Source organism: Cardiocondyla obscurior, linkage group LG11 (assembly GCF_019399895.1).
Source record: "Cardiocondyla obscurior isolate alpha-2009 linkage group LG11, Cobs3.1, whole genome shotgun sequence".
NCBI lineage: Eukaryota > Metazoa > Arthropoda > Insecta > Hymenoptera > Formicidae > Cardiocondyla > Cardiocondyla obscurior.
This window is the reverse complement of record NC_091874.1, coordinates 503,432-519,795: the sequence shown is the minus strand read 5'-3', so window position 1 is coordinate 519,795 and position 16,364 is coordinate 503,432. Positions and strand designations below refer to the sequence as shown.

Here is a 16,364-nt window from a genome sequence, read left to right as displayed (position 1 = left end):
AATTTTAGGTCGTTATCTATGAACACCAGCCTTAACTGATTGTGAGTTTAAATTATAAAATATTAATTTTATTGTTAAGTTTATATGTCTGCTCTCATCTTATAACTCGGCGATGTTACCGAGAAGCGGATCTATGATAACTACTGCCGGCGACGCCGCGAAAGAGTAGGACAGACAGTTTATAGCTCTGGCCTTTTCTTCTATCCGATAGTAGCCGAAGCGCTGGCTTCACACGGACGAGCCTCTGTATTTGTACACGTGGAAGCCGCGATTCCGAGTTGGACTCTCTGGTTGCGAGTAAGGTTTTCAATTAATTCAAGCGTCATACTAATTTTTTAAACATTATCATTCACAAGTTATAAATATCGATGATGTCATTTGTGCGATCGGTGACACATCGATGAACAATCGAACGCCGACCTTTGCGCTAAATCATCTGATTACAGTCTCTGCTGATCGGTTCTTTTTTCGAGCCACTGAACTTCCCCCGTAAAAAATACGAGTGTGACTAAGCGACAGGGTTGGGTCCAAGGGATCGTTTAATGAGGACAAGAAGGGATGATGTAAAATAGGGTGATGCATCGGCGACTAACATCACAGGCGCCAGCGCCGACGTGCGAGGAGGGTGGAAGTCGAAGTGGGAAGTGGGAAACGGGAGACTGGAAAGGCGCATAAAGAGAAAAAGAAAAAGTGTAATCGGTGACGCCACTGACGACTGACGACAGTCAGCAGCCGCTCGTCGATCGGAGCAGGTGTCAACGTTGTGTTATCGTCACGAGGCGTTCTGGTTCGGCGCGCCTTCCTGTCACTTTTGTCAAGGAACTGTAGTGTGCCACAGTAAACGGGACGAAACGACATTGCAAAGATGGGCGAAAAGACTGGTAAGTTATAAAACGCGGTTTCTCGTGTGTACACTCGGACAGTAAGATTTACGAGACAGCAGGAGAATAATTTTCATTCAGAGATCAAGTGGATTACCGCGATGTTCTTTTTTCTTCGTCAGCACTCGTCGCTGACTTACTCGATTCGAATATTTTAAATAGGATTGTTAAATAAAATAAATCAAAAAATAGAAACGCACAGGTGAAATTCGGTAAAATTGTGAAGCACAATTCTCTAATTTTAATCTTGCACGATAAGGATGAAGATAAGGAACTTTTTGTGAATGTGCACCTTTTTTTTCTATTTCCGAAATAGAGCACATTGTTATGACGCCAAAATGCAAAACGGCCAACTCTACGACATTAATAATTGAAAGGCAAGCTTTGGAGGCTCCAGCTGAAAATGGGAACGAGAACAACGTTCACATCGCTGGTGGTGATCACAAGGGAATTGTTATCAACAAACAGGCTGTGGCAGGTACAATATATTTGTCGAAATTAATAAATAAAATTAATTTTTTCGATTAAATCTTGAACAAATCTCATATTTAATATATTTAATTGTTCCAGTTACGAACGGCGAGATGCATCCCGCGCAATTGTGCTTACAGTTTAGAGTGTTTTTAGTGAGTGCACAAACTGGGAAGCATACACAGGAACAGAGAACTCTCCAATTCTGGTTTGTCGATACACTTGTTGAAACAGAACAGCCGAGCGTTGCACAAGAATTCTTCAGGGAACTTGTGACGCCACAGGAATTTCCCAGAGGTAAATTGTAACATGATATGCATTAATCGGCAATCCAAGTAGTGTTTCTTAGAACTGTATTCTTTACATCAAATGTATCTGATATAACTCAAGAACTTAAACACGAATGTTTCTTTGTTATCTTATAAACACTCTTAAATCTAATTTTAAACTGTAGACAGTATAACAGTAGTGAGCATAAATTCTATATGACATTTGAGAAAGAATAGCAAACGTTATCTATAGCATTTATAAAGTCACTAAAATTTATTTTTAAAATAATGACTGGTTTTTTATATGTAATTTTTTATAATTTTAATTTTTTTTATTTTTATTTTTAATAACGTCAGATATTTTTTTGTAGATTATGTGGGATTTATTAAAAAGATAATGAAATTGATGCAACATAAATATCTCAGTATTAAAAAACTAGAAGTAGAATTGAGACAATTGGAAGAGCCAATTACCCTTCCAAGCAGACCATGTAAGTAGTTATTTAATTTTTGGTACATTATTGTATTGTAGAGATTGCATATAAGATACATGAAATTAATAGTCTATACATTTCTTATATGCATTCTGGTTTTCCAATTATAATCTATTTTAGTTTAATAAAACAAGAAAGATCTATATGAGTAAAAGGGAAGGGAGTTAATGGTTATTTGATTAAGTCGATTGAGCTTAATGGTTCTTTATTGAAAGATATTAGACATGTCTCAAGTGCATGTTATAGCTGAACTCAAAAGGAAATGCACACTTGACTAAAACTCTTAGTACCTCATATATTCATTGTGTAAATTAAAGTCAGGGTTTTCTCATGTATACATTCTGTACTCGCAATTACATTGTATTGAGCGTGAACATCTATTTCATACTTAATTTCTATTATTCACAGCTACTGGTCACTTACTATTCACACTTCCTCCCTCAGAGAAAGTTATGTGGAGTTCAGGTTCGAGAATGAAAAAAAATCAGCATCTTTGTCACATTTCATTGATGTTTATTCTCTTTCTTTTCTCGTACACAGGCTAATAGTTTGAACAAAACTTTGACACACATAATATATTTTCCATAACACAATACTTACCGAATAAAATATTTCGAAATCCTTTCACATAATACATAATTTTAGATTAAAAGAAAAGAAATTTCTTTTTACTTAGCTGGTGAATGTACATACATTTACCGCTTGGCACATAATCTGGTAACCATAACAACATTGACTTAACACAGTTTGCCTAATATTACGATTTGCATTGATTTATATTACGACGTTCCATTCAGAAATTAAAAAGATATATCTTTTTTTTATGTTGAGAGAAAATGTATTGCAATCTTTTGTATAAAAGTTTTACTATATACTTGAGTTATGTAAAAAAGAATTTTCCGATCTGTTTAATGAATGAACAATTATTAGATAATACGTTAATTAGAGTGTGAAAAATCGCGCGTTTAAGCATTTGACTTGAACTATATTTCCCTATACATAGTGTACAATATATACATATTTACCCTTACAGCATGATTAGAGATAAAAATGTTACACAACACATAAAATATTTTACAGTCAACATACATGAACAGTTTGATAAAATTAAATATTAAATATCAGTTATTGGGATATAATTTTTTTAATTAAAATTTAGTTTCGACAATGTTGTTTTATTTTTTTTTTTGCATTAACTTTAAATACGAAATTATATGGCATCAAATTCGTGTGCACATGTTAGCTACATACACATGTATAAGAATCATACATGTCCTGTCCTACATTCGATCTTTTTAATTGGTTATTCATTACCATACTACATAGTACAATGACATTACCCTTTTAGTCTTCATTCTGTAAGGAAATGCATCCATGTAGAGCACGAACCTTTTACTCATGGTCACTAGCTACCATATATGTATATGTGTTCAAGTTCCACTCTCACATATACATTAGCTGTATCCTTCACTAACGGTTTTAGCTCGACTCTAGCTATAGAAACAAAGACTAGTTAAGATATGCACTTACTACAGATATACTAAAACTTTCACACATTTTTACTTTAGGCAGATTAGACAGATAAAAAGCTACCTAAATACACAAATTTAGATTAATCTACACTCATTTACACGGCAAAAAATTTAACTTGCATATGTTATGGAGTGCTGTTTTTCTTGTTTCAATGCTATTAACTGTGATTTTTAAATTACAATAGATATACACGCGGCTTAAAAAGATAAACTTATAATAATTATTACATAATCGTACGATTAATTAAGTGTTCTCTTTTTTTTTTTTTTTTTTTTTTTTTTTTTTTTTTTAAGTATCTACAGACGAAACAGTCATGGGTCAAATGATTGAGTTAACAGTAGAAAAAGTTTTGGAGCTTATTGAGTCTGCTTATCCAAATCCAGTCACCGTAACTGACATCGCAAAGTAAGTTGAATTGTTTTAAATTAATAGAATTTAGATCAAGAAAAAAATAATGTATCGAAATATTCATTTGCTTTTAGGGAACATGGATGGGAACCATCAGCTGTGGAAGCTAAATTGAAAGAGCTTCAAGAGAAAGGAGTTGTTAAAGCAATGGATCATGGGGCTTTTACACGTGTTGTTCATGAAGATACCCAAGTTCAAGTAATTTATTATTTAAATTTAATTTCTAAATTTGATTTTTGAAATTTATGTATACAATGTTATAAAATATGTTCTTAGGTGGTGAAGCAGATGCCAACTGTGGCAAAACAACCCACTATAGCTATTATTACGGCTCAATATTGTGAAAAGCTTGCTGTGGATTCATTAGTCGAGAACAAGGAAACCTTCGTTCGTTACACCACCGTTGGTAAGATTTTTTTTCTTATTTATTACTATTTAACATATATTTTATTTAAAAAAATTATAATTCTATAATGGTAAGATTTGCGATATACGATATGCTACGAATGCTACGAAAAGTAAACTCATTTCTCTATTTTATTTCTGATTATCTGATACTTATTATCAGATAGTTGTACTCGAATTTTTTTCTAATATTAAAAAAATTCTTTTGACTTCCTTGCTTCTATTCTTTGCTGGAATTGTTTTTTTAAACAAATTACTAAATAATCATTTTTAAACATTTTAATTAAACTATATGTAATAAATTTTCTTTAACCTTATCGATTTTTGACTGACTACATATTTATTTTAGATTATAGTCTTTCTTTTTTTCTTTTTTTTTATGCAAATATAACTATCGATTTATATTGCTCCGTTAATCGGTGGCAAATATTCAAACGATAATTAGGATATATTTCATCATGCATGAAACTTTAGGTACCGCGAGTTCACCGACAGACACGATAGACGGGGTTCCGCGAGTGATATGCCGTTTTGGTAAAGTAGTTTGTAACATAACTTTATCATTTTAATGTCATTTCATAGCTTGCCAATTGCTTGTGATCGAAGAACAATGCAGGGCAAAGTGATGCTATAATATCGAAACTTTTCTTTATGTTATAAATGATTTTGTGTTCTTTATATATGTGTTACTAAAATAATTACTGTTACAATTTTGTTTTGTGTTTGTGAATGTTTTGTACAGCTTTATTTTTTTGCTATTTTGTTATGTTACGTTGATTTTATTTGTATTTCGTATTATATTAATTTTGTGGGATTTTTTTTTACATTATTGTACTTATTTTTATTATTTTTATTTACGAAAATAATATTAAAATAATAATTTTAATATTTTTAAAGAAATTATATTTTTTATCAGTATTCTTTAAAATTTTAATAAAAGGTTTTAATTTTTAATAATTATAAATTAAAATATATTTAGTCTACAGATTACTTATTTTATCGTCACATATGACACAGGTTCCGTTCCACTTTGTTAATAGCCGCACAGTGCACATGTATCATACGCAAATGAAGGATAAAAGGAGATATAAACTTTAAAATACATAAAAATAAAAAAATAACGAATAAATACTGTTTGTTATAGGCGAATCAAACGTATACACTTTAGGCAATATCGGTGCACATCGGATTGTGTGCACTAAACTACCAACTGTGGGCCATACTAGAGAAGCAATGACTGCAGCGGGCAATACTACTACTAGATTGTTAGGTAAGCATTTAGTATTTTCTTTAAAAGATTGTCTTAAATTACATGTATATATTTTTTTACTTTTATTGTTATAATTTTTTGTATTTACAGGTACATTTCAAAAGGTGGATTTCGTCTTTCTTGTTGGTGTCGGTGGCGGAGTCCCTCATTATACAGATTACAATAAACACGTGCGTTTGGGCGATGTAGTTATATCACATCCAACACCACTTAATAAAAAATATGCTTATGTTTATTGCGAAAGTGCCAAGATGAACGAAAGTGGAAATTATCATTTTGAAACCAAGGAGTATTGCCCACCGAATCTCGGTCTTCAAGAAATTGCAGCGACTCTTAAGAAACAAGTACTTAATTTGTATAATTTTTTTTAATTAACCGCGTATTATATTTGTCTACAATGTTAATTTTTTTTATAGGCTGAAAATGAAGCGTTTCCACCGTGGCAGACATATATGAAAGAAGGCGTTCAAAATCTGGTCAATCAATCAGAACATGATTTTAATGCACCACCACCAGAATCTGACAAACTATACATGGCTATTGGAGAAAGAGACGTTATTGAGGTATCTCATCCAACCGCACCTCAAGATTCAATGAATAAAAGGTAAGTTAATAAAAATTAATTCCACATTTTATTTCATGTACATACATTTTGATACGTGAATATGTATTAATATTCCATTATAACAGAACCGATGGATGCTCTCGAATTCATTTAGCGCCGGTGGCATCCGGCCGACAAGTTGCACGAGATGATCAACTTAGGCAAAAGTTTGCGAGCCGATTCGGCGCGCTTGCATTTGACGCTGAAATGGATGCTGTTGTAGAAAGCATCTTGGGTAATTGCCGCGAAAATTTCGTAGTAATTCGCGGAATAGCTGATTACAAAGACGGTACTCGAATCAAAGAATGGCAGCCTTATGCGGCATTGGCGGCAGCTAGCGTAATGAAAGCTATAATATGTGCAATGGATCCACCGACTAATGACTAATATCGTTTCTCGTTTAATTTATGTGATTCTATTTTACATGGCGTACAACACGATACACATGATTCTATAGGGCAAGAAAAAGGTCTAAAATCAAAATGGTGAATATTACACAAAGTGCACAGAAATGATTAAGTAACTGGCTAATTTTGGTAAGTTCCTTATTAATATAAAATACGTAAAGACATAGAAGATTGCACAATACTTTATCTGATAGAATAATCAACGCGCTGCGCTCAAATTTTAAACAATTTTTCTTAGTGCCATTTTTACAAATGTTTACTTAATGATTAAAAAAAAATTTTTATGTAATATTACCGCTATAATTAAGGTAGTTAAATAATTTTGAAAAAAACTATTGATTATTGTTGGTTATTTTTTATTTCAATCGTTTATCTATCAAAGTTTAAAAAGAAAATAGTGCCATCATTATTTTTTACATTTATCACACGATATATTATTATAATTTTTATAATGAAACAATTTCTTTTAATTAAAAAAATTTTTTTTTTTTTTTACGAAAATAAAAACTTATGTGCACTTGTATTAAACATATATTAAATGAGGTTACGAACACACATTTGTTCGACTCTGAACACCAAACAATCAGAAGCAACAAAGACTAATGACGCTTTAAAAGATTATTCTCTAGATAGGTAATGAATTTAATAGTAATTCTTTCGAATTTAATCTAATAGTGCTACTGTTGCATTCGTACTTGCTACGATAGGACGATTAAATGTTGCACCAAGTCCAAATGAGATACCAAGTTAGGCAAATTATAAACTTTTAGTGGTAGATATGATAGATGGAACTGAAAGTACAGTATTTACTAAATCGAAATTAAATTGTCGTTAAAATATATTGCTGGAGTAATTATTAAATGTTTGCCAGAGTATATATTGACGTTTCAACAGATATATATGCATTCTATATTCACATTTACGAGGATCAATAAAATGCATTTTTCTGAAGTTCTAGATTACATGCAAAATACGCAACAAAGATTTCTATTACAATGTGCCAACGTGTTCATATTTATTAAATTCACTGCCCTTATAAAATCTGAATGCTATCGTTGCAAAAGATTTTTGAAACAATTTTCTATATATGAAATTTCATTGGTATACCAATTTTTTCGACACAATTAAGGAATTCTACACTTACAGGGTAGTGCACAAGAACTTAATATCTAAATATTAAATTCAAATATGGACCTAAAAAATTAGAAAAAAAATATATTATACATACATCGTGTATATGTGTTAATGGTAAAAGAGATCTTGAAATTTTAACAAAAATCAAGACGTAAAAATTACAAAAATAGCTATTGATTCTAGCTTTAAATAGCTCCAAATACAAATAAGAATAATTCTTTATGAGTTTTTTCTATTAGTGCAAGTTGTTTAATATTTTGTTCGTAGCTTATTTACCGTGCACATAAATTTCATGAGATTTTATTTTATATCGTACACGTATAACATTTATTTTACAAAATCACCACAGTTGTACGTGTGTAGCAAAGACATTAAGAAGCTTCGGAAATGTCAAGAATTGCATAGAATACAATTTATAATAAGTTTATGTAACGCTTAATGATAGAAAGATCAACACAAACGACAAAAGTCACTTGTTGCGTAGAAGCACACAGTTAAAATTCTATTGAACACAGAGAATTATATGTACACGCATACAGATATATGAATATATATATATAATATATACAAATGAATATAAAATAATATATATTTAAATCGGGATGCGCTCGCGCGAATTTATATATGATAGAATTTTATGTTAATTTATCTTTTATGACTACAGATTCCTATTTTAGGCCTAATATTAGATTTAGATTACAAGATTCATTTATCATATCAGTTAAAACTTAGGAGCTTTGAGCTTCCAACTGCGTATTCGTATTTGCGTTATTACGACGCGCTTTCGATACTAGTCGTATAACTGTGTTTTCTACCTGTATTTATATTTATTACTTTTTAGGTTATATATACAATAATAGATATTTAATATAAGGTATGAATTATTTCACGTGATCATATTTAGTTTATATATTATAGGAAGAAATTGTGTCTATGGCAATATCAACTTAATATCAATTTGCTGATTCGCATTATTATCTGATGATCTTCTAAATTATCTATATGATTTTAAAGTCTAAAAACTTTCAAAATACAGAGAGAACTGTAATTATTTAAAACACGACGTAGTGTATCAAAACACCGATTTTTTTTTCCTCCCCACAGAATATTAATACTTTATTAATTTTTAGAGTTTTTATTTTGATATATTTTCATATTAAAAGATATAAAAAACGTATAATTTTTACAGATATTAACGAAAAATGTGCATTTTACGTTGCTATACTTACGTAAAATTATTTATATTAATATTAAATTATTTACTAATATATTAAAAACATCGTATTGATGCGGCTTCTGAAAAAAAGTATATAGTTTGTGTTTGAGTGTATAATTAGTCTTCCGACAAATACAAAGGTTTATTATTAGTTTGAAAATAAAATCCTGATTAAATCTAGATCAAACTTAGGTGTATTAATAGGTACTTAAAAGGTGTCTGCTATGGTAACATGAGAAAGTCATTATTTTTAATTTATTTATAATTAAATTATTGTTTTACAAAATTTAATTCTAATTACAAGGTGAAAAGTCCTAACATGTATAACGATATTACTACTTAACGTGCGAGATGTCTGTGCGTTGTATCTTTTTCGTCTCCACAGTGGTCTGTAAAAATTAACAACTCGAACCACTGCGCATTTTTATTTACGAGTGATGATTCGGAAGTCTATGATAAATAATCTCATGGTAGCCACACGATGCGTGTCCACGAGAGAAGGCGCGGTATTTAATCTGCATCATAGCAGAAACGAACCTGTGATAATTCCGGTAATTCTTTCGTGTAAAACGAACGGGCATAGAAAATGATTGATTCGCCATCGTCGAGTTTGTTATTGAAACTGCACCGCAATTTACATTTTACGCGCATATAAAAATTGAGTATAATGCGTTATTATTGTAAAACATTAGGTATACGTGAATTTAATTTATAAAGCGTGTGTGGCGATTGCAAATGCAATCATATGTCGCATTACAATAGTTTAGTCTTTATTTATGCTATAATATCGTTCCTTTATTCCTTCGTGTTCTTGTAATGAAAGAGTAAGTTATACGAGTGTATTATCAAATATACGATTAATCGTTACATTCTTTTTATTAAATAATGTCCTTCGAACGAGTTCACTAAAGCTAAACTATCGTGCACTGTACTGAAAATCTTTACATTTGCTTTGAATATTTTTTCCCCCTTTGAATATTCTTTCAACGAAGCAGGTGCAAAAATATTTAAAGATATTTTCTTATTGGCAAAAATAAAATATTAAAATAAAAAATAAAAATTGCACTGCAATGCTATTTTGTTTTAAATATAGATAATTTAGTCGCTGTAATTTGTATTTCGTATGAAAGTAACGATTAGCACAAAATTGCTATAAGCACGTAGCAACCAGAAAATAAAGAATTATTTTGTTATCTATCTTTAATAAAGTCCGATTTTTCGGTGTCATCCGCATTCTCGGCGTAATTATCATTTTTTACGGTTGCAGGAGATAGTTCCTGCATCTCTCGTTCCTTCGTATTTAGTTTGGCATACTGATTCCACGGCTGCTCATTTGAGGTACCAAATACCATGTATATAATACAACTAGCTATCGAATTAGCGGCGGCGATAAAGAAAACCAAGCGCCACTGTCCCACAGTTTGCTGTAAAAATAAAAATAACGTTATCGCAACAGAAGGAGCTTAGTCGACGATAATTTGAAGATATTTTTGATGCATTTATAAATAAACAGATTAGACTCACATTATTATTCGTCAATGACCCAACGATAGCTGGCGAAATAAATCCAGCCCATATGATGATCATGCCAGCGAATCCAAGAAGGATGCTGGCATAATTAGGACTCAAGTCAACGAAGATCGCCAATGTAGAAGCGGAAACGGCGCCGTTAACTGCCGTACCGGTCATCATAAAAATAACCGCGAGCAACGGATGACATCCACTAAATCCAAGGGCCGCAATCAGAACCCCTTGTACGCCGGTGCATACAAAGGTGGCTAATTTCCTCACATTTGTCAGACTCATTCGCTTCGTACGTAGCAACCAGTCACTCATCATTGAAAAAAAGTACGAGAAAATCATTCTGAGCAAATGTGGCGCACCCGCCAGTATTCCAGTCTAGAAAATTAATTAGAGTTTAGATTATAATTAACGTAAGAAATAAATGTAAATTTATTCTGTACGTCCTTGTACGTTTGAACAATATGGAGAAAACGAGAGAAACTTACGGCATTGATATTCCATCCGTGGATGAAGTTGAAATAAGTAGGTGCCTGTGTCATGAGAGTGAAAAAGCCCCAAGCCATGCCCCAATGAGCAAAGATAGTCACCCATACCGGTCTCGACAGAACTATCGATCTCCATGGTATTTGAGTTTCCTTTTCGCTTTCGATGGCTCCACTGATATTGTCAAGAATATAATTTTTCTCATCATCAGAAATTCGCGGATGCTGCTGTGGTGAATCATATACGAGGAAATGCCAGAAACAATACCTGCGATAATTTGCATAATGTATTAATCCCCATGAAACTAAATAATTAGATTTAATGAGTTGGATTTTGCACCGTGCACTCACCAAATCACGCCTAGCAAAGATGTCACGTGGAAGGATGCACCCCAGCCTAAGGAACTACTAACGGCTGCACACAGAGGGTAAGTCACTGCTGCTCCTACAGAACTACCTGAAAATTATATCCTTGTTTCATTTCCCTTAGTACATCTCAATTTTGCAATCGTAACATCTTACCAAGATAAGCACTGACAAATCTGCTTCTCTCATTCGGTGGGATCCACTTCGCCGTCATATCATGCATCGATGGCCATATAACACCCTGAAAAAAAAAGAAAAAAAAAAAATTAATTACACTTACGCGCAAACTTGAAAAAAGAAAATAAGGTTTTTAAAAAAATTTAATTTTTACAAGAAGCTTACCGCAATCAGTCCTTGCACCACACGGAGAATTATCAACATGTATAGATGTGTTACATAAGGTATAAGAAATCCTAGAAGTGCCGTTAAGAAGTTTGCCAGACCAAACACGAGTTTCGTACCGTATCGTCTGGCCAAGAGACCACCAGGAAGCTGCGATATCCAGTGTAACCAGTAATAGGCTCCCAATATTAGTCCTTGTTCGTACTCGTTCCAAGCAAATCGATCTTCATACTAAACAAAATTGTGAAATAAGAAATGTTGAAAGAAAAGGCGCTGCTCTTTCACAACCAAAAGTTAAATCTGATATTGCATATGAAACGCACGTCTCATTAATTTTATTCACAAAAAAAAAAAAGAAATTTTTTTTTCAGGATACCGTGACGTTTACGAAAGAAGTATTATCATCCCAAGATGTTTCGTTAATCCAAATGTCAACGGTTGATGCATTGTTTTCCTCATTGCACTGCGCAACAGCTGCGGGTTTCGGATACGGTATTACCATTGCAACAATAGTGAGATTCAAATTTAATCGTAACATGTAATTGATGGCAAAACCGCAAAGAACTAAGAGCCATAAAACGTCTCGACATTTAATTAACTCCTTTTCTGAAATATTAAATATGATTTTTTAAGAAAATACAAATTAAATTCTTTAAACAAGACTTTATAACAAGACTCTATTACAAATTACAGAACTAAACGGTTCTTTCTTTACGATGGTAAATTAGTTGTAATATTCTAAATCAAACAAAACTTGTATACAATATTAGAACCCCATTTTACTTACTCTTGTCCATCTTTGTCCTTTCTTTTTAAATTAATATTTGATGGTTAAAAATTATTCACTTCTAAACATCACTATTACTAATTTTTACACGATATTTCAATAGATACTTTAGATGTTATCAAGGAAATACAGATTCCACTTGTGTTGGATCCGGCTGCCACCGAATCTTTAAATGAATTTTTATACCGTTATTTGTAATGAATTCATCCTACGGCAGACTTCTCCAGCCTCTCGTTTAAATATATTCTGATATACTTTGCGCATCCAAATGTATGTTAATCAGTTAGCGTCACGTCAAATACTGCATGACTGTTCTTCGAGCAGAATTTTATGGACCGCAGGAATCTGTGCACGATCCTCTACTCTTGCAAAAGTAACGACAAGTGGCACGCCTCTGTTTCATAAAAGCCTTCAAATGCTCTCATTGAGTCCCCGCGACGATACATCGTGACGACAATTTGGTCATGTTAATGACATATATGCGGGTCGGTATCTTAAATAATCGAAAAAATATTATTCGCGATTACCAACAATTTATGTTAATCTTTTTATCTAAAATATTCAAGACGATAATACGTATTTCGGTATTTAAATAAGAGATAACAGAGTGCACGTATGTACATGTGTTGATTTGCCAAATAAAAAGAAGATAGCTCTAATATAAAATTAAAAACCTTTTTATAAATTCTGTCAAAAAAGAAAAATTCAAGTTTGAATATTATAGCCCGAAGATATTCGTTATCGTCAATTATTAATAACTTTTTTAACAAGTATATCGATATTATTTCAAATAAAATATGTATATGTACTTAATTTTTGTCTTATCACGTAGTGCACACAGTTTTATGTAAATATACATATTTCTGCGAGTTCTCGTTACGCATTTCTGACGAGATAATGTTGCTATGCATTTGTGGATCTATTCCAGATTTTTAATTGTATCGCGAATCGTGCGTGCAGCAATTTTAGTGTTTCGCCGTGGCGTTGGATGTAACCAGCTCGCGTGATTGCTCAAGATTTATGGCAGCTACCGCGGCTAATATTTATCTAGATCATTAATGCCGCAGCAAAAAGAGAAGCACGCAATTAAGTATTATATACGAGTTAATTTCTTGTGCATTGAGTTATCGATAATTAAATCTGTTCTCATTGCCAATGCGCGACATGTAACACGAATTAAAAATCCCGATGGAACATCTCTGCTTAAAAAAAAATATATTTCACGCTATTAACGATTAGCGACATTAATTGTCAATTTAAGTTTTTATCAAACGTAATTCCGCGGCGTCTTAAATAATTAAAATAAAAATTTATTGCGAGTAATTATGAAAATAACATTGCGTCGTTGAGCACAAGCTTCACGTTTCATCGTCGATAGTACGAGGCAAATTAGAGATCTGATTCCCCCTTGAGAACAACTTCATAAACTGTCAAATGGATGAATGCCAATTGTAGGATGAGTACAATTTCGTGCAATAGATATCATTTGCATACGACACGCTATTTATTGCGTTAGCGTAACTGTATCGCGTATCGTATTTATCAATTCCATTTCTTCGTTCTATAGTTAAGGCCTAAGCTTATATTCTTGCACACTATAATATTAATTTTTATTTAGATAAAAATTAAAAGAAAGTTATATTAAGTATTCTCCCCCCTCTCACCCATAAAAAGTATTCGATACTTGAACCGTGGAAAATTAATCGCCAACTCAATTCTACCGATAAATAAAGCCTTGCATTGTTTCCTTGCTACTCAATCTCCTGTTTTAACTGGAAATATAATCATCTGCTCGTGTATAATCATTTTCTCTAATTGCTTCACAAAAGCGATAAAGACGCACGCGCGATGAAAGAAGGCGTGCACCATAATCATTTGTGCCTGATGATTTCGCTGAATTATCTCAAACTTATTTGAATCTCACATAAGTTTCGTCATTTGGATATCATCGAAAACAAATCGTGCAGATAACAAAGTGAAATCATCATATGGTTATTCACCCTTTATGATAGTGAATTTGTACATCTATTTAATTTATAAACCGTTCTCGTAAACTCGCCTTCCGTGTCGCAAGAAAAAAAGCAACTCCCACTATAGGAACTGATTAATTTTTTTACTCATTATTATTCGTATACATATGTTTCTCTCATTAAATGTAATATGCATTATTTTTTATTTAAATGAATTAAATAAATTTATCTCGATTGTAAAACAGCTGTTATTAATTTTTATCTAGCTAGCGTTACAACATTAGCGTTAATGTAACATAACAGCCTGGCTGAAGCATCATAAGTTTCGTAAACTTTCAACAATACATGGCAACGAATGAAAGCAAACAGATAAGATATTACCAGTAACGAGAAGAGTCAGCTACGTAAGAACTAAAAATTCTTTTCTTTATTATTTTCTGCGCAACGAAAGAATTCTTTGTGCAAATAGAAGACCGTCACTAAAATGCGTACGTATGCGTTTATAATTTATCCTTTTTGATATGTATATCACGAGCAATCATTTAACATAATATCACGTTCTAAGATCGTGTCGCAAAGGTCTTGTATCGATGATCGTCTCCGTGAGGACCACATGACGGAAAAATTGCGTGTCCCGAGCGACAAATGTAATTTACAGAAGAGAAAATTTCGCACCAAACTTACCGCATATTTGTAATCACACACGTCGCGCACGATCGCCGCGGAAATTTTGCCGCGGTCTTATTTTGCGTCCGTCGGGACGTATCGTTTTTTGTGCATTTCGCTACACCGACTGTCCACGACCCTGAAATCAGAAAGAACGACATCGGTGTATGCAATAATCTCATTTCGTTGCGACTGAAACAAGTGTGAACAACCAGAGTTTCAGAAATTAGCAGCCTGTAATAAACAAGCTTCCTCGTAAGATAAACATTTTAAAGAGAAACGGTTATCTCGAAGGTAACGATGTCAACGTGAATATGATATTAAAATTTAAACCGCCCGGAACAATACGAATTCTTGTATTTATAAACGTAGTACGTACAACAATTCTTGTCCCGCATTAGTTTGAGCTCACATTACCAATTAGAATTATCGCTGCGCTACGTTGAATAAATCTTAGAATTAGATAGTCACGTTTGGGATCAATCTCGGATACAACGTTACGAAATTTACATCGTTTATTACATTCTCCAAGGCGTTTAACGTCATTTGTAGGCATATACATACATATATGTATATATAATATACGCAAATCCGCGATACACGTTGCGTGATGCAACGCTGCGCTCCACTTTCTCTACTACTTGAAAAATCACGAGGAACCGAAAAGAATGAAAAGTTAAAAAAAAAAAAAAAAAAAAAATATATATATATATATAAATAATTAAAAAAAAAAAAAAAGGAAATGGGCCAAATGACAAATTAAGTGAACGTCAACTTAATCCGGAATTAATTTTGGTTGAAATTGCGAACAAAATTTCTCAACTCGCGTTCCTTCTTTGGTCCTCTGTGCCGGTAATTCTAAACTAGTCGGAAGATAATTATATGGTGATATTACGACCGGGAGAAAAAAAAAATCCGAGCCAATTTTTTTCGTCACAAACCGGCATGATGAAACGCAACACGTTATTTCCTATTCGGCACATTTGAGACTGCCAATTTATCTCAATACTTGGTTTTTTTTTCCCCCTTTCCTTTCTATTTTTTTTTTTCTTTTTTTTTTTTTCTTCCGCGAGCAGTTGAGCACAAAATACGAATACGACCGTGGAATTCATTAAACGATCTCGATAAATCGTTT

General features: G+C 32.6%; 2 protein-coding genes across 8 annotated transcripts; one reads left to right on the top strand and one right to left on the bottom strand.

The window, feature by feature from the left end:
• Window positions 1–327: 327 nt before the first annotated feature.
• LOC139106537 (uncharacterized) lies at window positions 328–9,959 on the top strand. Of its 6 annotated transcripts, none has more exons than XM_070663394.1 (13): window positions 328–881; window positions 1,198–1,359; window positions 1,452–1,649; window positions 1,993–2,112; window positions 2,524–2,580; window positions 3,951–4,053; window positions 4,131–4,254; window positions 4,333–4,462; window positions 4,936–4,995; window positions 5,606–5,731; window positions 5,822–6,075; window positions 6,148–6,335; window positions 6,422–9,959. In XM_070663394.1, exons 1-13 carry the CDS (start codon window positions 866–868, stop codon window positions 6,720–6,722), a joined length of 1,839 nt encoding a protein of 612 aa, XP_070519495.1. In that variant the 5' UTR covers window positions 328–865; the 3' UTR covers window positions 6,723–9,959. The 6 variants fall into 6 exon arrangements, with proteins under 6 accessions (XP_070519495.1, XP_070519494.1, XP_070519498.1 ...); XM_070663393.1 differs by having other exon boundaries at window positions 3,942–4,053; XM_070663397.1 differs by lacking the exon at window positions 2,524–2,580 and having other exon boundaries at window positions 329–881.
• Window positions 9,526–15,927, bottom strand: Napi-t (Na[+]-dependent inorganic phosphate cotransporter). 2 transcript variants are annotated; one of them, XM_070663401.1, is made up of 9 exons: window positions 15,248–15,927; window positions 12,594–13,086; window positions 12,183–12,412; window positions 11,807–12,037; window positions 11,621–11,705; window positions 11,450–11,555; window positions 11,102–11,366; window positions 10,617–10,991; window positions 9,526–10,516 (listed from the first exon to the last, which is right to left on the bottom strand). In XM_070663401.1, exons 2-9 carry the CDS (start codon window positions 12,601–12,603, stop codon window positions 10,283–10,285), a joined length of 1,536 nt encoding a protein of 511 aa, XP_070519502.1. In that variant the 5' UTR covers window positions 12,604–13,086; window positions 15,248–15,927; the 3' UTR covers window positions 9,526–10,282. The 2 variants fall into 2 exon arrangements, with proteins under 2 accessions (XP_070519502.1, XP_070519501.1); XM_070663400.1 differs by having other exon boundaries at window positions 12,594–15,927.
• Between the last annotated feature and the right edge of the window lie 437 nt (window positions 15,928–16,364).